Source organism: Tripterygium wilfordii, chromosome 6 (assembly GCF_013401445.1).
Source record: "Tripterygium wilfordii isolate XIE 37 chromosome 6, ASM1340144v1, whole genome shotgun sequence".
Lineage (NCBI taxonomy): Eukaryota > Viridiplantae > Streptophyta > Magnoliopsida > Celastrales > Celastraceae > Tripterygium > Tripterygium wilfordii.
Genome location: NC_052237.1, coordinates 12,256,000 through 12,278,328, shown reverse-complemented (window position 1 = coordinate 12,278,328; position 22,329 = coordinate 12,256,000). Strand labels below are relative to the sequence as shown.

The 22,329-nt window shown below is 39.2% G+C and overlaps 4 protein-coding genes, 1 long non-coding RNA gene and 1 other non-coding gene across 6 annotated transcripts; 3 read left to right on the top strand and 3 right to left on the bottom strand.

Moving 5' to 3' along the window:
- Positions 1–2,429: 2,429 nt before the first annotated feature.
- On the top strand, positions 2,430–2,932 carry LOC119999322. The gene is made up of 2 exons (XR_005468396.1): positions 2,430–2,574; positions 2,643–2,932. It is a non-coding gene; the product is annotated as an uncharacterized LOC119999322 (long non-coding RNA).
- A 1,165-nt stretch (positions 2,933–4,097) lies between these two features.
- Positions 4,098–4,169, top strand: TRNAE-UUC. The gene has a single exon. It is a non-coding gene; the product is annotated as a tRNA-Glu (tRNA).
- A 799-nt stretch (positions 4,170–4,968) lies between these two features.
- LOC120000298 (SKP1-like protein 1A) lies at positions 4,969–7,557 on the bottom strand. The gene is made up of 3 exons (XM_038848321.1): positions 7,175–7,557; positions 6,288–6,362; positions 4,969–5,397 (listed from the first exon to the last, which is right to left on the bottom strand). Exons 1-3 carry the CDS (start codon positions 7,436–7,438, stop codon positions 5,224–5,226), a joined length of 513 nt encoding a protein of 170 aa, XP_038704249.1. The 5' UTR covers positions 7,439–7,557; the 3' UTR covers positions 4,969–5,223.
- Positions 7,558–8,095: 538 nt separating this feature from the next.
- LOC120000297 lies at positions 8,096–10,931 on the bottom strand. Its single transcript, XM_038848320.1, has 3 exons — positions 10,570–10,931; positions 9,590–10,051; positions 8,096–9,054 (listed from the first exon to the last, which is right to left on the bottom strand). The coding sequence occupies exons 1-3, from the start codon at positions 10,678–10,680 to the stop codon at positions 8,356–8,358; spliced, it is 1,272 nt and encodes a 423-aa protein (XP_038704248.1). The 5' UTR covers positions 10,681–10,931; the 3' UTR covers positions 8,096–8,355.
- A 3,078-nt stretch (positions 10,932–14,009) lies between these two features.
- Positions 14,010–19,490, bottom strand: LOC120000415 (protein FREE1-like). The gene is made up of 10 exons (XM_038848494.1): positions 18,354–19,490; positions 18,018–18,104; positions 17,796–17,927; positions 16,372–16,503; positions 16,106–16,171; positions 15,917–16,027; positions 15,106–15,195; positions 14,742–14,775; positions 14,540–14,610; positions 14,010–14,428 (listed from the first exon to the last, which is right to left on the bottom strand). Exons 1-10 carry the CDS (start codon positions 19,299–19,301, stop codon positions 14,351–14,353), a joined length of 1,749 nt encoding a protein of 582 aa, XP_038704422.1. The 5' UTR covers positions 19,302–19,490; the 3' UTR covers positions 14,010–14,350.
- Positions 19,491–20,912: 1,422 nt separating this feature from the next.
- On the top strand, positions 20,913–22,024 carry LOC120001125 (probable BOI-related E3 ubiquitin-protein ligase 2). Its single transcript, XM_038849390.1, has 2 exons — positions 20,913–21,263; positions 21,357–22,024. The coding sequence occupies exons 1-2, from the start codon at positions 20,958–20,960 to the stop codon at positions 21,852–21,854; spliced, it is 804 nt and encodes a 267-aa protein (XP_038705318.1). The 5' UTR covers positions 20,913–20,957; the 3' UTR covers positions 21,855–22,024.
- The last annotated feature ends 305 nt before the right edge of the window (positions 22,025–22,329 follow it).

Genomic DNA, 22,329 nt, shown 5'->3' with positions numbered 1-22,329 from the left:
TTGAATTGTGTGGATCTCACATTGGTAAACAGATGGGACGTTTGTGACAATGATGCAAGGGCCGTAACCCTATGGTGGTACGCATTTGTTTCGAGCTTCGATATCATGAACTTGTTTGTGCTTCAGGGTTTATTCCATGAAGAGGTTCCTCCATTGCTTTGGAGTTTCACAGAGGCAATAAGTTGGTACTTTTACGTGGTGTGCCAGTGCCAACAACACTGCTAGGTTTGGGCGAGAGAGATGAGTTAGTTGCCTTGAGCAAATCCAATTTATGTGGTGTACTTGAGATTGGCTTGAATCAGTGTTGCCTTCGCTTTGAATGACTCATGATTAGACTGACTGCAGAAGTTAGAGTTCGACTGTTGGAACAGTACGAGAAACTGTAACCGTAGGATTGGAAGATATGAAAATGGTTCAAATCTGACAGCAGTTTGCCTCAAAACAGTTGATTTGAAAGGAATCTCTGACTCAACAGTTGCTGGCATTGAAGAACATCATCGGTGAAACTATATGGAGAATTGTGGGATTCAGTATACAGTTGTCAAATTTATTCCCCTTTTTTTACACTACAAACTCCAAGCCCTCGCGTGCCAAAGAGCAGCAGAGATTATATAGAACCACAAAAGAGAGAGAAGTACAGTAGGGCATCAGCTCAGAAGATGGCCTAGGATAATACTAGTATACAAACAAAAGCTCTGGCACATCCAAGCCAAAGCTAAATTTAACTTCCACTATTTGTGCATACTCCACAGTATGGTGCGCTAAAACTAATGGACAATTGATTGATAAATCCTAAGCACGTGAAAGGCTTTGCAATCTTCATGGACCAGTTGAGACCTAGGTTGATGTCCGCTTAGGAAAGATAACACATGGTGTATTTGCACACATTGGGTTGAGTAAGTGATTATCTCGCAAATTGCAAAATAGAAACACCCATGAGACTATAACTCACGACTTTTTACTTGCGTTAAGAGTTGTTGCAGTCAAATTCACTATTTCAACCAACAACACCCGTCCGCATGTTGTCCGAACGGCTACTCGAGCTGTCCGAATAGCCACTCCAGTATCTGTCATTCTACTGTTGTCCGGACAACAAGCCCAACCATCCAGACGGATTCACCTTTGCCCAGATTTCTTTAGTCTTTTAACGCCCAATATTTGATCAATCCTAACATCACTAATTTCACCGTCAGAGTCTTTTTGATCTGCACATTCGATGTCAAAAGGTTTTCGATTATCGTTGCTTACATCTCTTGCAAGTAACTGGTGGCCCACCTTGACTTTTCTTTGAGTATACATTCGAGCATCTATAATTTGGTAACCTTGGGTTTGATGTTGTATCAACACAGGTTTTACTAACCAACGAGAGTTTGCTTAGTTTGCAATCGATTAAGTTAAATATATGTGTATTCAAAGTTCGATTCTAACCACAAACGTAATTCTATATGGTATTTTAAAAAAAAACAGAGGTTTTACTGCTGTAGCATCATTGGGTTGGGAGGACGACGCATGAGACTTGTGAGTTGTGCGGATGATGACACTATTGTAAATGTATGGTATTCAAAGTACTTGGTCGAAAATAGTCAGAAAAAGCAGACTCAAGAAGTCTTATAATTTCTTTCAACTTTCAAGTCAAATTAGGCTTAAGTTGACAATATCTCTTCACCTTATCAACTGAACTGGTATGAGAATAGGGGCAGCCTTCTCCAGCTTCATCTCTCAAAGACGACTAGGCCTGTCAAGCTACCTTGTCAACGTAGTTTCTCTCTGAGTAAGAAGTTTTGTCTAAAAAAATTAACATTGGAAAGACATAATTACACAGTACTTCCATGAATTGACAAATCAGATAAAAGACAGTGAAACAATTTTCTCATCACGACAATCCCAGTTGAAATTTCCCCTCTCTCTACTCCCCACCCTCAAGTCATGTGGCCATCACCAGGTGGACACCAAAATCTCTCTGGTTCTTCATCTGTAAACAGAGCATCCATGGAAGAAGTATGGAAAGACATCAGTTTAGCTTCTTTGCAAGACCAACCCACCACCAACCACCACCACCACCACCACCCTACTCATCCCAGCATGATCCCTCAAAACTTTTTCTTGGCTAAACCCTTCAACATAAACCCAACAACGTCATATACTGAACCCTCCTCTGCCTCCACAGAGCCAAGTGGGGGCAGTATCTTGACCTTAAACCTTGCGTCTGAATCACAACTGCACAATCATTCCATTGTGGGTAGTGGAAACCCCACTTTTGATTCTTCATTGGACCCTCCTTTTGATTTTCTGGGTAATTGTCCAAAAAGGTCTCAATTAGAGAATGTCTGTGATTCCAATCTTAATGATCGTAACCACAAACGCATGATCAAGAACAGAGAATCTGCTGCTAGGTCCAGGGCTCGAAAACAGGAATCTCTCTCTCTTTCTCTCTCTGTATATACTTAATTAGTTGGTCCTTTTTTGTTAAAATCTCCTTTTGAAACTTGTGTGCAGGCATACACAAATGAATTGGAACTTGAAGTGGCTCATTTGGTAGAAGAGAATGCCAGGATTAGAAAGGAAGTGAACAAGGTAAGGAATTGCTTTCCTTCAATGGTTTCTTTGATTGAAGATGTTCTTATGGACATTTGTTGTTGCAGATGTTGGAAGGTCGTCAGAATCCCAAAATGCACACTCTCCATAGAACCTCAACAGCCCCATTTTGAGGAGCAGTTACAATGTAATCACTCTTTCGAGTTCCATTTTGATCAAAAGTACTAGATTTTTCCTTTCAATTTTCTTGTTTTGTTTCTTTTTTCCCGGAAAACTTGCTGTTTGGGTCCCGAGTTACAGTTAAACAGCACTGGTTTTTCTTGGCTTAATGTCTTGTTCTGTAATGGTTTTGTGGTTGGTTCAATGAAGCTCAACTTTCTAGGGTAGAAAAATTAAATGCCATGCCAAGCCAAGACAGAAAATGTTGCTTCTTTGCTTACCCATCTAAAGTTCGAGCATTAAATGTAATGCACAACATAATTGGTGTCAAGCAAATACTTCTCTATTTAGACATTCCCATATGTGTTGCGCACGGAAATTTTCCATTTGACTACTAGATAAATTGGGTCAAAATTCAATGTTCGGTTACATAATATTGTCCCTAATTGAAATCAAACTCAAAACTTCTCGAATTCATACAAATTATCCTAAAAAGATATACCAAGGAGACTATCACTCAAGTCGTTTGTAACCTACAACTTAACTGCTACTTAGCTTTAAATACCCCATATGTTTATCTAGACATTAAATGTTTATTTATGGATGTGTCCTTCACTGGAGATCCCATCTGAAAATTCGTAGTTACCCGCTCCTTTGATACTCTCAGTTTGAATCTTGGGTCCCATCAAGTTTGTTTTTATCTGAGTACGTCTGCCCAGGGGCGTACCCGGCCGCTAATAGAGAGAAAATTTGGGCCCGATCTTACATAAGGGCTTGGGCTATTTGAGCCCACTTAACATGCCAATTGGAGGCAAAGTAGTCCATTTCTTCGGCTCATAAAGATCCATTTTGACATAACCTCTACCTGTTTATTTATTGGATTTAACATAACCTAATCCATAAATACTATAGAGTATTAAGACTTTATCCCATATCTGATTAATACAACTCAATCGAATGACATATAAATAAAAGTTTAGTCCCTCTCACATAACCAATGTGTTTTCTCGACCTAAGAACAAATGACAATGACTCAAGAAAAACAGAGTCGTATGGACTTTTGGCCTAACAAACAATATTGATTTGTAGTGTTTGATATGGATTTTCTAACACTAACATTGTTTTTGTTTTGAAAGAAAGTTATAAGAAAAATAATTAAACTTGGCTTCTCTTCAACAAACTATTTAAGGTTTATTTTGGGAGACTAATAGTTTGTACGAGGATTTAATATTAGATGTTTGAAAATTGAAAGAGACATAACATAGCCATGATGGATCGCAAATTAAATATTGGGAAAAATAAAATTCCCTTTCAATATGCGTTGAATGATTGAACTTTGACGGTACAACTCGCGGGGCTTGTATTATGCTATTATTTATGACCTTAATTAATAGGACAACAAATCCGTTGTCGTCCAGCGGTTAGGATATCTGGCTTTCACCCAGGAGACCCGGGTTCGATTCCCGGCAACGGAACCTTTTTTATTTAAACAATTCTTCCTATAAATTGACTGGGCTTTTTTGCCTGATGGACTCAATACAATCGTAATCTCAGCTATATGGGCTCTTAGTTACATGGATCTGGGCGTTAATACCTTAAGCATTACCTGAATGATTTGGCCTTTCAAGCGTACTGGGTTACCTTGGCCTCAAAATTATAATCCCATTGTTCTGGGCTTGCTAGCCCACGAATCACCTGGGCCCTCTCTCAAGTGAACTACTGAACTCCATCTGCAAATCCTTAAGTTTCTAATTCGCCTTCTTCCTATAATTCGACTGGGCCTTTTTGCTTGATGAACTCCAATAAAATCGCAATCGCAGCTATATGGGCTCTTCGTTACATGGATCTGGGCTTCTTAATACCTTACGAATCACCTGAATGATTTGGGCTTTCAAGCGTACTGGGTTACCTTGGCCTCATAATTATAATCCCATTGTTCTGGGCTTGCTAGCCCACGAATCACCTGGGCTCTCCGTGAACTCCATCTGCAAATCCATAAGGTTCTAATTCGCCTTCTCACCAGTCACCAGTCCAGAGATTCTGCGAAAAAAATTTAAAAATTTTGAAAGCAATTGCAAGTTACAAACCAACACAATAGTGAAAAGTTGCCACTCCTCCAGTATAATAAACTTCATGAAAACTTATCTGCTCCAAGTTCAAATCTTGAAAAGAGGTCAGGCATACGCAGGGGCAAACCCGAGTTTTAGACAATGCAGCAGCAAAGAGGTACCCACAATAGCATATCATTCAAGCCATCATGTAGCAAAAGACAGATAAAGATAAAACATATACCACCATATTAACATAATCTAAAGAGATCCCAGAAACATCAGAGTTGACAATTTTCGGGCGAGGGACGTGAAGCAGAATAACAGCCGGTTTTCAGAAGAAAACCCTGGAGCAGGAATTTTAACCAGTACTAGAGAGTTTTACACAAGAATAACATTAAGAAAACAGCCATCCATGTCCCACACAAAATGAAGGGAAGAAACAATATATAGTATTTTTTTTCTTTTCACCTCATGTTCTTCACTCAAAAGCCCATTGGTTCTCCCGACGAACCTCCTCCTCTTCCTCTGGTGTAAAGGCATTCTCTAAGTTGAAAGTCTTGCGGATCTCCTCCGGTGTTTTCCCCTTGATCATATCTGCTACTGTCTGACAAGTAAGGTCCAGCAAGCTCTTGATATTGAGATAGTTGGCAGCCTGCAAATCGGAGAAAAACTCACAAATTAAAGATGGTGTATCAAACGTTAATGCAGCATAAACGAACATTTGTTCATACGTAACATGAACCAGCAACTTCATGCAGGTACAATGCTAGACGAAACCCCTGATAAATGTTGGCAACAACCAAATGCAAGTAGAAGAAATGCATAAACACCCTACTAATTCTGTTCAATTAACAAAGATGTCTTTTCCATCGTTATTTCATCCTTCTGCCTCGTTCCTCACAATACTTTGGTTAATAAAACAGAAAACAGAAATCTTCTCGATTGCTGGAAAAGGCTTTGATGAAAATGGAGCTTCTAGAGCATTTGTTCATACGTAACATGAACCAGCAACATCAGATTCTTCTATGACTGTTTCCACCCAATTTGAAAACCTTACCGAGACAACAGGAGACAAGAATATAATCAAATGTAAACAAGATAGAGCCAGAAGAAACAATTCGGACTTTGACATTACCACCTAAACACATGCGGTTTTCATTTACTCATGAGGCCATATTCTACACATCATGTTTTAATGCATACGCGCCCGAGAAACAAAAATAAGTAGAACACAAACACCCATAACGGCTCTCATGGTTTCCAAAGGAAAGTGCGGTCAACATTCTATGAAATGACAACGTGACTATCTATGCTTTCAAGTTTACTACAGGACTTTCACTTTCAACATAAAAATCACAATATATCGGGAAAAAAAGAAAGAGAGAACACCACCATGAAAGGTATCAAATCAAAAGGGAATAATTTATAATCAGAGAGTATACCACGGGAACAAAATTGCAAAGCCAGACATACGAATCAAAATCAAACAAACTCGGGCCAAAAATAGAAACCCTGAAAAAGAGAGATTAAGGAAGTACTGACCAGGATAAGATCGAAGAGGGTGGCCTGGTCAACCTTGACGAAGTCAGCATCCCAAGCCGCGAAAGCTAATCTCATCTGCCAATTTCAACCAAGAAACCCAAGCAAAAGCTTAAGAAACAAGACATAATATATACACATGCCATACAAGGAGCCAGCCCCAGAGCAAGTAGCAAAACTATATTACACATTCCATACGCAAAAGAGGGAAGAACCCCTGATAAATGTTGGCAACAACCAAATGCAAGTAGAAGAAATACATAAACACCCTACTAATTTTATGTTCAATTAACAAGATGCCTTTTCCAATGTTATTTCATCCTTCTGCCTCGTTCCTCACAATACTTTGGTTAATAAAACAGAAATCTTCCCGATTGCTGGAAAAGGCTTTGATGAAAATGGAGCTTCTAGAGCATTTGTTCATACGTAACATGAACCAGCAACATCAGATTCTTCCATGACTGTTTCCACCAAATTTGAAAACCTTACCAAGACAACAGGAGACAAGAATATAATCATATGTAAACAAGATAGAGCCAAAAGAAACAATTCAGACTTTGACATTACCACCCAAACACATACAGTTTTCATTTACTCATGAGGCTATATTCTACACATGACGTTTTAATGCATACGAGCCAGAGAAACGGAAATAAGCAGAACACAAACACCCATAACGGCTCTCATGGTTTCCAAAGGAAAGTGCAGTCAACATTCTATGAAATGATAACGTGACTATCTATGCTTTCAAGTTTACTACAGGACTTTCACTTTCAACATAAAAATCACAATATATAGGGAAAAAAAAGAGAGAGAGAGTACCACCAAAATAAAACAAACTCGGGCCAAAAATAGAAACCCTCAAAAAGAGAGATTAAGGAAGTACTGACCAGCCCAATATCGAAGATGGTGTCCTGATCATCGTCAGCATTCGCGGTGCGCTCCTCAGCCATCGCAGAATCTACGCGTCTTTTGCAGTACTCGATAACCTTCGACAGGATCTCGCTGGTGACGTTGGGGAGCGGGATCCCGTTATCGGCACAATCGTCCTCGATCAGGTGCTTAATAATCTGCGATTCCAAGGCCACGACCTCGTCAACCTCAAAAATCTCTCCATCAGAGCTCTTCAGAGTGATTTTCTTGCTCGTCGACATGATTGATTAGAGGAAATGAGAGAGAAACAGATGAGAGAGAGAGAGCGCGTCCGATTATCTTTCAACAACAGATTGATAAATTTCAAATTGGTGGGCGGAGCAAAGGGGCCACTCGTAATTTACGATAATGAAAATATCAATAGACTTGAATTCACCATCACCACCGTGGTCAAATTGTGATAATGAAAATATCCAGGAGAAATATCTATGAGAAATAATAGCAATATCCATGAAACTTGTTTTTAAAAAAAAAATTCAAAAAAATTCATAAAATTTGAACTCACAAACACCACCGTCAAATTACAATAATAAAAACACCTATGAAACTTAACGCATAATCACCAACTTCAAATTTACCATTTCAACCAACGACCCCGATATTTGTCCATCTCTCATCGGAGCTAAATTCTCTGTGAATTCTGTGTGACACTGATATGGTGAGATTCTGAAACATTTTTGTTTATGTGGATTCAAAGTGTTCCCACTTTGTTTAGGAGGGTTATAGCAAGTCTCTTTAGTCTTTTCCCACTCATTGTTCTTGCCAAAGAGTTACCGGAGAAGCAAGGCCAAAATATACAACCAATCACACCCGAAAGCAAGAAACTGACGAGGTTAGCTGATTGGCGTTGCTCGAACTATAAAAATCATTGCTGCAAATCACACAGTAGGATTATAGAATTCGTTGATGAATAACCAATAACATCTCCATTGCTATAATTCTACCACTGTAGATGCTTATAATCAACTAGCACATCAGCATGGTCGAAATATATGATCCAAAAATGACTCGACAAACAACACTATCACAAATCATTTCCTTCAAATCTAACAAAGCAAATATAATTTAAAGAGAAGACCCTCTCCAGAAAAAATATCGGACCTACCAGAAGGTAGAAGAGAAGATGGCTAGACAGCAATTAGAAGGACAAGTTGGACCGAAGCATGAGGGCAAGCATTCGGGTGTCCCTATCTGTTGCATATACAACGCCTGGTTTCAAGCAAAATTTCTTACCTAAGTTCAATTTTACGTAGGATTCAATTTGTAAATGTTCCCAGTTTTTAGGACCCTCCAACATCCCGCTGAAACTCATCCCCCATCCGAATTCATCTTCTGAATCATCAGTCATGGTGACAGCCCACTGTAAATTTTTGGGATTTGAATCTTTCATCTCAATCCAACCCTCAATTCTTGTATTTTCATCAAATTCTGACTCCAATCTCAGAGCAACGGAGCCAGTGGATACAATTTCCCGGCTGATTGTTTCTTCTGGTGGCGCAGATGCTTCAAACAATGACTCTGGAGCTTTACTGCGTTTCAGAAAGCCCATGGGTATAGTGAGGGCTCCAAACTTGACACAACATCTCGATAATTTAGGCACTTGCAGAAGACCCATAAGAGAGAGCCTTATTCTTCTAGGAAGTGGACACGCAAGTTGCCCAAAAGTGCCAAAATGATGCCCAATTTCATCAAAATCAGTTTGCATCCCCGGTCCAGAAACAGACTGGGCCAATGAAGCAATGACATTTGAACTTTTCACTGTCAAACCAAATGCACAACCATTTTGCTGATTCAAAAGCGGCGGTCCAATAGATGACAGATCAGTCAGGCCCTTTTCCTGCCAGATTGAAGAAAATAAATAACTAAAGAGGTCAGAAGCCTAATTAGCACTGAAGGCAATAGCAATGAGAACATCTATGGAAATAAAATTGAAGATAGCGGGGAACATGTTTGGATATCAAAACCGAATAGTTCTAGAATAAAATAGCACCATGCTCGATAATAAAGTCAACCTAACCATTTTGGCATTCCAAAGAAAATAGCAACAAGACAAATAATGATAAAAATTATTGAAAAAAAAAAGCTTCCAGAACATCTTGCAGTTTAGATTCAATGGAATGCACAAAAAGAACGTTTAGAAACAGAGAATACAGAGTCCCATATTACAACTAAAGATATTCCAACTGAGCTCTTTTGCAGTATTTGATATTTAGAGCAAAAATTACAAACTAACGAATTGGAATGAGATTTATCCCATGATCCAGTGTGAGAATGTTTAATATCAATATACCATTTAAAGTCTTGTTATATAAAATGCAATGGGAAACAAGCAAGGTGCAAGGTCACCAGCATTAATGAAGATTTGGCAGAACCTGATGGGTGGTAGAACTTGAAAAGTCTCTGCATTGAGCACCTATTGGAATTGCAATTGCAGTAAGCCAGTCATTGACGTTTGCCCTATATGATACTTTTGCTAGAGAAAGTGCTCCTCCTGACCTATGACCAGTAAATTCTGCGTCTTGTTGACTTGCTGCAAACTCTGCCAAGAGAGTATCTTTCGCCCGAAGGCTTGTTTCAAAAGCAAACCTTGTACCAATCCCAGTTCTGATACCTGCTCTATCAAGTGCATCAGTACACTGCTGATCAGGATCACCCATTAACAGTATAGCTCCCAGGACATCGACCTTGCCCCTAACAATTGTACTGGCCTCCTGAAAAGGGCTTCCCTTAGATGTTTTATAAAAGGAAAGCACTCGCTCAACTTTATCTTGTCTGTCCCTGAGTTTCATCAGATCTGAAAATGCCTCCCGTTGCAACCGCTTAAGGATTTCAATCTGAAAATAATACCATTGGAAGAGCTGTAAATCCCCATCATACAGCTTGTTGCTATCTATGGAACAAGCAAATATTGTCAATGTAAAATTGCAAAAGAAGACGGGTTGGATGAGAGCCTATGCAATGTAGTTAATTACATCACTTCAGGGATGGCCATATCCAAAAACAGTCATTAATACAGATAGATGACACCTTTCCTCACAACCAACTAATCTAGTATGCATGTATACGAGTCTGTTTGCAATTACTTTGGGTTCATTTGGAGGCATACTGCAATTCTGCAAACATACGTTAAGAGAATTTCCAAAAGTAAACTGTGAAACTAAATTAAACCTTGGCCTTCACCATATGCTTATATCACCAAGGAATTAAAAAAAAAAACAGCGTGTAGAAAAAACATGAAGCAAAATGTGGCCGCTCCAGTAAACAATGAAATCGGAGTCCTGGAGTTTGGAAGCAAAAGGAACGTTCGTATATGTAAAGCGTCCGAATCAAATAATTTGCAGTAAGAAGTTACCGGATTCCGGCTATACGATTTGTCGCGGGGATGAGCAAGGCCGACAACGAAGTCGCAGCTAGATTTGGCGAATCCTTTCAATTTATCCATCACTGAAGCCACAGCTTCCATATTCGAAATCAAAATTCCAAATTGGAAGAGAGTATCGAAAACCCTAGAAGAGCTTCGGATTTGAAAAGAAGGAACGGCAATTGTGCTGTGAAAACTTAAGAAGCTTTTCTCACTCTCGGGGTGAGGTTCTGTTAAAGCTTGCGATAATAACTTCTTACAGCATTAGAGCTCAAGCCTCCGCTTCGCACAAATCTGACCGGTTACGAAAGCGATCGAGTGGATTGGCTCCACCGCTCCACCTTCTCCAAAACTCACTCTCACGGTCTCACTTCTTTCGTTGGACTGGGCTTGTTGGCACTTGGCACAATACTAACTTGGACTGGGCTGATTAATTGGGTTTTATCTTTCTTTACTGGACCGAATACTTGGGCCTCGTTTACGTCAATCACTATTTTTCTAATATATACACAAAATCTCACATACAGGCGTCTGTAGTCTGCAAGGCATTGGATCTCATATAGTTCAATACCCTTCTCAACCCACAACCAAGAAAACGTGTTCACTAAATTAGGAGATTGTGGCCTAATCACATAACCGCCAGAATCGTTTTGTTTTTCGGCAGCTCCACCGCAGCATATGCAGAGTACAGAACAACATATAGAGTGGCAATGAAGAAATGTAGCAGTGTTGAGCTTGAAGCACAAGCACAAGTTGGCGACATTGTTATATTATAATTGTTAGAATGATAATATTCTTGATTGGTATATTTCGATATCTGTATATATATACGTATATTATATATATGTATATAATCAACAAGGAAATTTGTTTAAGTTTTCTTTTTATTGGAAAGAACCAATTTAGGGAGGGAATCTGTAGATGTATAAGGTAGATTGACAGTCATGTTATTAAAGACCTATAAATTTCATATCGGTTTGGTTTATAAATCAAATTGTCCTTAAAAAAGCCTTATAAAATTGAGAATGATTGAATTTTCAATTATAAATCACATCGTTGGCTGACGCAATTAATCAACTTCAAATTTTACTTAAGTTTTTACAACAAGCCTCATAAATTTTAGCAATTGTACACATGTCTCTCCCGCACTTGCAAGCTCGTTTAAGTGATACCCATCAAGTGATTCAAATAGGTTAAAATCCTCTCCCATACAGGATTGAGGTACCCTTCACCCGTGGGTTAGTAAAGCCCAGCAAGTGACCCGAACGAGATTGAGTGTTCTAGAATCGAGTGTATGCTCTGATACCATATTATAATTTCAACCCAAACAACCTCCAAACAACTTGTAGATATAATGTCTAATTTTGAACTTAAGCCTGCTTGATTTTGTCTTTAAAATGACCATCTTTAATTGATAGTTATTGGATCTTTACTTATCATCACACCGTCGAGTTACGCCAAACCAATTTGAGATTTATAAGTCTTAACAAATCGTAGTCTTTACTATTTCAACTATTAAATTATTAGTTAGTTAAAAATTGAAAATTATTTAGGCTTAAACGGAACTATTGAACAATGCGATTCTTGGGGACGAAAACACATAACGTGTGTTTTACACAACTAGTTTCAATGGTATTCCTACACAAACACCAAGATATAAAGAGTACACAAGCGTGCAAGTTATGGTATTCATTCATTATACAGAATTTCATTGAAATGAAGTATATGCAAATGTGCTAGCCATGGTGCATTTGGAGTGAGCACCCAAGATGGGTCAACCCAGTCCAAGGAGGGGTTTCCAACTACCATGGGCAGTTGAGATTTTGAACCAAAAGGGAGTTGTAAGTCTATACTTTTTCTAAGAACGAAAATACGAAATCTCTCTCTAAACTTTGCTCTCCCATTCTCAAGAATTACATTCAACTCGTGGAAATCAAAGTATGTCTTCATAATACACCTTTAGATCATAATATGTGATCTTGGACCATGAAATTTTCGTTTTCTTTCATGATTATATATGTGCATGTGTTGTCATCCTTCATCTCGAAAACTATTTGGTTACATATTATTTCCACCTCTAAATTTCTTGTGTCATAAGAGCAATGATGCAGGAAAAGACTCATTCAACCCGACAATTCACGGGACTTGATGAAGCTCCACTAATTACGTCCAATTAGTAGAAGAAGGATCAAGTCAATTCCACGCGCGAGTTGACAAACTTGATATTTTCTCCCTAAAATTAGCTTTGTTAGTCCTTGGACTACGTTTTCACATTTGAATTCCTTTAATTTTCCTAGTATTAAGGTTTAATTTTCATAGCATTAAGCCATTAATCATTTGTATTTAGCCTTCCCAGTTTGTGGAATAAGAAATCAGCTTTCAAGCCCATTTGAGTATTCCCATTTCATTTCTCCTTGAGAATTTCTATTGTAATAATTCACTTCTCTTTCTTGAGAACATATAAGCCAGGACGACATCTTGCTACCCGCTGCATCGGAGCATGTCCAACGGGTCCTCTGCCATGGATGACATCCCATCTTAGGGGACAACTTCTTCTATATCAAAGCTCCAACGGGTACCCTAAATAGTATCCTAAAATGAGGACGGATGACTTACTTGCATACCCTAGATAGAATCCTAAAATAAGAAACCGGCACTTTCATCAGATATGCCTTGGGCCCATGATCAGTTACAATTCATATCCAATGCCATCGCCGGCCTAAGCCCCCTTTTTACGATATCAGAAGGCTTAATGTAAATTGAGTGCGCAGGATTACGAACTTGTAGCTATTTCCTAAATTCAGATATCACTTCTGGATCAAATTCTTGAATTAGAGAGATTGATTTTGATACTTGAACCCAAATAGGGTTCACTGATGCCTTGATTTTGTGTTATGCACCAAGTCTTGGCTTCAATTAAACAATCATTCAAATCATATGAAAACTGAATAGCAATAGCGAATGGTGAAGAAAGTGCTCCATAGTTCATTATTTCACCAATGAGATCGGTCAAAAACAAACATCTCATCAGGCACTTCCCCGCGATCATTTGGAACTTCACATACAATATCTTACGTTCAAAAGGCGATGGCCATCTTCAGCCCAGAGAGTTACTAAGCTAGGTCACTCAAGTCTCATAAAACACACATGCATAGAAAGATTTAACTCTGTCCACAGTGTAAATCTCACCAGTTCAACCCAGTAAGGTTAAGACTTCTAGTAGCACTCACGACTTCATGTCATAACTTCAAGTCACACATCAAGAAATGGGTCTCTTCCGCAACCATACACAACTCAAAATCCGATACATTGGCAACACAATTCAAGTGCCATCTACCATGACCTTAGGAAACACCTTCAGTGTCATCTACATCGTCGGCAACTCATGTTGCCTTTATATGGATTTGGCTCAATCCATGTGAAAGAGAGGCGGTACTGTAATTAATCAATACATTTAAAATCTAATCAACCTATGTCACCACTAGTTAACTTCACACACAAGTTAAATATACATCTTGAGTTGTAAAATATAAAATTTTCAGTTTTATACACAATGATAGAAGCTAATGAAATAAGGCTTCTCCAGAAAAACTTCGAATGCACAACAGAAACCAACTCCAGGGACCAGCCCAACAACCGACAAACAAAGTCTTAACAGCATAACAAGCAATGATGAACACAAAGGCCAATAGTTTTTAGTCTTTAAAGAAGAATAAATCAAATGAATTCAGGTACCATCGTGACCCATAAAAATGCTTGTGACTTGTGAGAGTCAATGGGCACTCACGAGGAATGGATGCTGGCAAACTCCACACTCGATGGTCTCAGAACCCGAGCTGGGAACCTGGACCTGCAATAGTAGCCGTAACAGCCAGCTTGGTATTAGAAATTAAATTAATAAATACATAAATTCCAATAGCCCAAAAAAGAAGAAATTTATGAGACAGAACATCAAATTAACCTGTAAATGAACTGTGCATATAGGGCAGGCAACTTCCCTCATCCGCCTCCCAGATCCATCAGCCTTGGATCCTGTGAAAACAATAGCTCACGTGAGTAACAAGGGTACAATTTGCATGGCCATACATGGAGCCAATCCCACCACTAGACTCATCACTCATCCATCAACTTTTTTCATAGCACACTAGAGTACAAAATTTTACCTGATGATGCCTTGCGATTCTTCTCCATCTCCTCCTATTATTACAAATGGTTCCCATCAGACAAAAAAAAAAGGAAGTATATAATCACATGAGTGCACAACACAAGAACACCACATTCCAAGAAGAGGTGGAAGGGTACAAGAAGAAGATGCCACATGAACATAATCAGTAAAAATAAATTAAACAAGGAAAAAGAAAAAAGAAAAAAGAAAAAATACTAGTGCTTCAATCTCAACAGGAAGTGTTGGAAGAAGAGATACAAGAAGCAGCAAAAGGAAAGAAAAAAAAAAGAAGGAAGACGAAGCAGCAACAACAGCTACATCCACCAAGGAAAAATAAACTCAAGCCAGAAAGAATTGTCTACCTGAAGCTTCCTCGCAAGATCCTCATGACTCTGCACGGCAGGTCTATTAGCAGCATCCTTAGCATTACTTAGTCTCTGGGTCACTTCAGCCTATGAGTAGTAATGACACATACCATATTGATAAAGGCCAACAAGATGTTCAAACAATGTACTTATGAAATGGTAAGGAACGAACCATATGATTATGAGGTCTTTATGAACTATTACAACCCCACCCCACCCCACCCTGCCTTTATCATAGTTAAATACTTCTACATGAGTTGCATATAATACAATGGCCTTAACCACTAAATATTTCCCAAGCTTAGCACAAAGGTACAGGAAAATCCTTCACTACTCGATCTTCGATTCTTGGATTATTTCTATCTGCTGTTCTCCATCAAGCTAACCCAATTAATTTTGTTGATAATATATACGTTTCATCATTTTTTTTAAAACACCACGTCTTTTTCAAAAAAAAAATTACACGTAAGTCAATGAAATCATTAAATAATGTTGGGTGTGCCGTAGCGACCCTCAGGCTGCCACACATAACATTCCGGCGAGGGGACGACCTGTCGTGAGAAGGACTTAAACAATGGCCAACCGAGTTGAGAAATTTGAAAACTTGGTAACTGAGTTGAAAAGAGTGCACTATTTCGGTGTCCAAAATGGGTATTAACTCCCTACCTATAACAGGCCAGTACGACTATTAATTGACTTCTTATTAAATAAGGGGCCAGGGAAAATCCATCATAACTCCAGCACCCATAATAAAAGTACATCAAATGAAAGAAATAAGAAAGGTCAGCATACAGATCTAAGTGCATACCATGCATCGGTCACAAACACGAACGGGCTGAGCATTCTCGTCGGCAGTAAGAGCGATTCTACCATGGGTACACTTGTCACAGAAAATGTCACCACAATTTCTACAGTGATGCTGAAGTACAATGAAAAGTGGGTATAAGGTTTACCAAGAAAACATGTATGAAGAAATTATTTTGGATAAAGGATTTACCCTGCGCACAAATGCCCCAAAGTCTGTACCACATGCCGTGCACTTTGAAACAGCTTCATCAGGGACCTGAGGATTAAAATCAAGATGATAATATTTATATCAGCAAAACCAAAACCTTAAACATTTAGCCATTAACATATACACTTCAATAACAGATTTGGTTAGATGCTTTAAAAATTGCCATTGGTGCATATGAAGCAGTTTAATCCTTCATTGAAGAAACGATTATTAAAAAAAATAAAATATATCTTCGACTCAAACACTACCCAGTGATCTTTTTCTTCATTGGGAGGCTTTATCAAGTTCATCCAATCTCCAAACCCTTTTTTCTTATCTGTAGGCTGCTCAGTCGTTTTTGAAGAATCCGGGGGCCTACTTCTTCCAACCATTTCCTTAACCTGAATGTCAAGGAAGGAAAATACTTCATTTACCAGCAACATATACTATGGGAATTTTTTTTTCAAAAAGGGTCATGCACTTGTATCAAAGTAATAACTTGAAGAACCAGACATAAAAATCAACCTGAGTTGCCCCTATCTACGAACGCTTGATAAATGTGTATGTGCATTCTCATTTCTTGTGCATTAACTAGCGAAATCACATTTACCAGCAGCATAAAAAGAACAAATGGACCATGTCGCAAGACAGAAAGCTACATAAAGTTTTCAATGAAAAGGAAGTACTTCATTATAGAGAAGTAGATTTCCCTCAACAGCATTATTCAAGTAATAAAAAATCCTAACATATTCAGATCTTAGTCATAAACTCGATTTACCACTCTACAACATAGTTGTCATGTATCATACCCAAGTATGGCAAGGCTGATTTATCATCAATTGCATTGTATCAAATTCATTCATCATTCTATTTCCTTATATAATTGATGCATATGTTGTAAAACATAAGAATAATGAAAATATAAATAGGATCAAACACAAGTGCTGACCTCGCTTTAATTGTCGTCGGCTATTTCTTCAGGTTTCACATCATTTTGATATATTTAATAACTACTCAAGTTTAAACAAGTCCAATTTCATTAAAACCAAATACATACTTGCATGCGAAGCAGTTTTACCATACAACTTATTCCAAGTTCTTCCCGTTGTTTTGAGGTCTTTCAAAAGACTTGGAAAAGAAATATTTCATTTGAAAAATTGTATCCTTGCGATGCTGTTTCATAAGTCCTTCTTCCTTGGCTCCATCATATCTCCTTAGTGACATGAAGTCTCCTCTCTCTAGTCCCCTGCTCTCGGTACAGTAGCATATCGTGTTTCTCTTGATCATGATGAGAGGTTTTAGTAACCATATCACTTGAACATGATGGGTCTGCTACTGTTCTTTTTATTTATTCTTTTCAGTTTGGCTCTCCGTTGCCTTAATTTTCGTCTAATTTTTCCTTACAGTCGCATCGACAAGTTGTTATTCTATACAATACGATACTAATGGACGATATTCACGAGATATCATCCGTTTTCCAGAACATCAAAGATACACTCAAAACTCTTCTTTCACGACACAGTATGCACTGTGAATGAAAGGTGTGCTACAAGTTCTGACTTAAAGACTCAGAAGTCATTTTGTCCCTAACATAGCAAGGCCATACGTTAAGAACCCAACAATTTTAAAGCGACAAGGCAACTACAGAATTAAAAAAGTATATTACTTTTGTGATACAAATTGGGACCCTGACCTGAACAGTTGCAGCTGTTACTATATCCAGAAGAGTGTTAGTAGTATAACTATTTGATTGCAGTCTGATGCGTCTTGGATCAATATCCACAGAGCTCTTAGACCAAAACGCTAGAGTAGATGAGTCCATTACCTGCATAAAGTAACGCACAATTCAACAATCAACATCGAGCCAGAAACTAACCACATGGGGAGTAAATCAATTATGAAACCAACGACTCACTTCACATCTAGTAATTGTCTCCAGGGGATATATCCTCAAAGTCCTATTTGTAGCAGGATCAAGCATCCGTATGCCATCTAAGCCAATCTGAAAAATAAGTTTCCATTCAAGGAGATAATCATTCACCACACAAATCAAGAACAATACCATGATCATCTAACTACGAAAACATTGTGATGGAAGACAAATAACACGCAGTCAACCGAAACTACAAAGTACTCAAGGCATTACTTCATTCAAGAGAGCCAAACTACAAGCTACTAGCAGTTTAATAGCTTAACCGAACTCGTCAGTCAGATAGAAATAAATAAATGAGGAAGAAAAAAATTCACACACCTGGCAAAGAACATCCATGGTGCTCTGCCCTACACTTTCAGTCAAGAGCTTGACACGGAACTTCTGCACCCCACTCTTCACATCCTGCTGCGTATCTGCCTTGGGAACAGCTTTAACGATCTTGCTGAAACCCGAAGTTGTTGAATTCTCCTTGACCGAGGGAACACTTATAGACCTTCCATAATCATCGAACATGGTCCACGTCGACGACTTGGAGTCCGTGCCCCGGGCACCATATGGTTCGGTCTTGCCCCCTTGATACGCATAAACACCATCTCCAGGCGCGTCTTCGCGACCTAGATCATATCGGGAGTGCCCATCAATCTCGGGCCGCTTCCCATAAAGATCAGACCCCAAATCGGACCGGCTTCTACTGAAACCCCCATACTTATTGTCAGTATACCCGCCACCCTGATCAAATTTCCCTGGATTCTCGTACGAATTATCGTACACAGATGGAATAGATGATGCTACAGAGCTGTAAGGCGCCGAGTACATCGACGAATATGGAGGTATGGCGCTAGGGTTAGGGTTAGTGTTCGATGAAACGGCCGTGGGAGGTGGGGCATAATTGGGAGCCGTCTGATGGTGATCATACGGTGGATAATACGACTGCTGCGTTGTTGGTGGTTGGTAAGCCCCATGCGAATCGTACGGCGGGAAATATTGTACCGGTGGTTGAGGCGATGTATGAAAGGAAACAGGCTGTGGTTGGTGCGGTTGCAGCAAATTAGGGCTGGGAGAAGTCGGTGTATATGAGGGAGCGGTGGGAGGAGCGGGATCGGGATTTAGATGATAAGGAGGCAAATTCTGTGAATAAGAAGAGTAATCGGCGGGGGCGTAACCACCGGAGAAGGGAGGCGCCGAGGCGTACGAGCTTGTGTGGTGATCGGCGGGGTTAACGGTAGGATTCTGGCCGTAAAAGGAGCTGTAATCTCCTTGTTGCATCTCTAATACCTTAATCGAACACAAGCTTCGTCGATGCAATGGAATTGTCAGGGAGAGATTCGTCCGTCGTTGTCTTGTTCCTTCGCGAATCGGCGAAGAAGTGAACAGAGAAAGAAGCAATTCGTGATTGGAGGAATATCTTGGGAAAGTCTCCTGTGTAACTCGGACAGACGATTGAGAAGGTAATTTAGCTTACGAGCCATGTGTATAAGTTTGATTGGCTTACCGGAAACGCGAAGCTGTTTCGTTTTTGGATTAGGTAAACAGTGGTGCACTTTGATAGTGGGCGGCCCAAGTCTTCCTAATTGGACCTTCGGTCCATGAAGTCGTTGGTGGAACCAAGGGCCCCAAGCCTAAATGGTATAAATCAATGACCAATTCTTTTTAAGCAAGGGGTTGGTCGAATTTGTTTCCAACGTTGGTGAAAAAAAGGGTATAAATCAATAAGTAGTTCTCTTTTATTTCAAGAGATTGGTCGAGTTGATTCTTGATATTCAATAAAACTCATGGACACTAGGTTCGAAAACTTCTCGCTAACAATTTGAACCCATATCTTATGTGACAAAAATAACAAGAAAATACATTGATCATGGATATGATGCACGGGTCTGGGAATTTACTTTTGGATCCTCTGGTAGAGAGGTTTCCACAATATAAAAAAAAAACTCATTAATTATATTCAAAATTCAACAAGTCAGTCAACACATCATTTACTCATAAAGAAAAGAGTAGCTCAAAATATTCACCAAAAACGACTAGAAGAAAAGTTATTCTTCTAGACTTCGAGATTACAATAAAGAATAAATTAACTTGAGCACTTTGAAAAGTCCAATCAATGAACGTGGATGATGTGGGCTTAACGTCGGTGGCCCATCATACATAATCCAAGGGACTCAAACAGAGCCCACTAAACGACGTCCCTAGTCAAGGAAAAACGACATGCTTGTTTCGTCATTTTCGAACTGATGAACAACGCTGTCCTTGCCTGGAAAAACAAGTAGATAAACACCATCAACCGATTCAAAAAAAGTGAATGAAAGTGCAAATGGGAAACACTGTTCTTCAGCATTTTCCCGATGACCAAACTGACCAAAATTTCCTCTCTTTTTACGTGAAATCTCTGACTCACAAAATCTGCATGTTGTACGTCGCCGTTCACCGCCACCCTAAAAGCACCCACACTCTCTTCTTTGTCTTCTTTAATGCCGCTCCTGGAATTTGACAAAACTTTCTTTCTTTAGTTCCTTAATTACGTCGAAATAATCGCTATCTTAATAAGATTTTGTCGGTTAGAGGAAGAGAGTTTATTTCATAATAGTCTCTTTCAGTTTTAACTTTTAAACTCAAGAAAAGAAAGCCAGAGTGAAGGCAAATGTTATGGCTTTAAGGCCAATAAAGAGAGAGAAAGAGAAAGAGTCATGCATGTCTTCTGATATAGTGATATTGACAAGAACATGAAGCTTTAAAGCTACCCCCATTCCGTATCCGTTTTGCGGGTCTCTTTATGTTATTTATTATTTTTATATATAAATATATTATGTATATATAGCTCTATAGCCCCTGAAGCTGAAAGATGTGAATGGAAGGAGTCATTTTGGCGTTTCTTACTACTCTCTCTCTCTGTGGAGCGTGTCTTGGTTTCTTGAAGCAGTTATTATGGCTGTTCAAGCGCAGTTGTACCCAGAAAGTCTCTGTTTTCCCGTGTCTGGCCAACAACAAGATTGGGTTGTGATGGTTCCTGCTTTTGATTTGGGTTTCAATCTTCCAGAGCCTCCTCAACAGAGCAATCTATTTTATCTTCCACAAGAAAGAAGTCATAATTTGGTTACTGGGTCCTCTTCTTCTTCTTCTGGTCCTTCTACAGGTTTCAGTACCTTCCTTTCAATGGGACAACTTTCTCGATCATTAGATGCTCAGCTTGAGATGCAAAGTCAAGAAATTAACTGCATTCTGCAATTACAGGTACATGATCGATCCTTTATTTGTATTTGGGTTTTATTGTTATTTACTTTTTATTGTGATTCTTGATGGTTTTTCTTTTTGGGTAATAAACAGAGTGAGAGATTGAAATCTGCTCTGCAACAGCAGAGAAGGCTAGAACTAGCAGTCCTGTTGAGGAACGTAGAATCGAAGGCCATAAGTTTGATGAGGCAAAAAGAACAAGTCTTGGCACAGTCCACAATTAAGAGGATGGAGCTTGAAGCCCGGCTGAAAAGAGCAGAAATGGAGAGAGAATCATGGCAGAGACTGGCCAGAGAAAAGGAAGCAGTAGTGACAGATCTGAACAACACACTTGAACGAGTCAGAGAACAAGCGGCCATGGCCAGTGACAGAGCACAAGATGCAGAGTCTTCATGTGGCAGTTCATCATGTGATTCACAACAAAAAAAGCAACAAAGGATGGCTTGTAAGAATTGTTATTCTAGGAGCTCGTGCGTTCTGTTTCTGCCTTGTAGACACCTCTGCTCGTGCAAGTCATGTGAAGCTTTTCTTTCTTCTTGTCCTGTCTGTAATTCAGTAAAGGAGGCTAGCTTGGAAGTCTTTTTGGTCTAAACAAGAAAGGAACAAAACAAAAGGGACACGAGAAAAGAAAAGAAAAGAAATGATGGGAAATTTTGTTTAGAAAATTTTCTCGGGAAGAACATACGAAGTACGTAGCCGTTGTGCATGTCATAACTCTTAATGATGATGGTTTTTTTAAGCTTTTTATGGAAATGATGATAGTATCGATATGGGTAAAGAATCTTAACCCGATTTAGCTTGTATTGATTGTTCATAGGAAATGCCATTGCCAACTCTCTTGAACTGTCACAGTAGGGTTGTTTTTGCTGTTACCAATGAATGGTTGCGTATTAAAAGCACAGCTCATCAGCTGCTATTGAGAGAGGCAGAGGAAAACAGAGATGGGAAATTGACTAACCAGAGTCTGTTATTTCGACTCCTCGGGAGGGTTCCATGACCGAATAGTGTGACGTTCTGCCACATCTAAAGTTGGAAAAGACAAGTCTCGTTGCCTAAAACCTTTGTG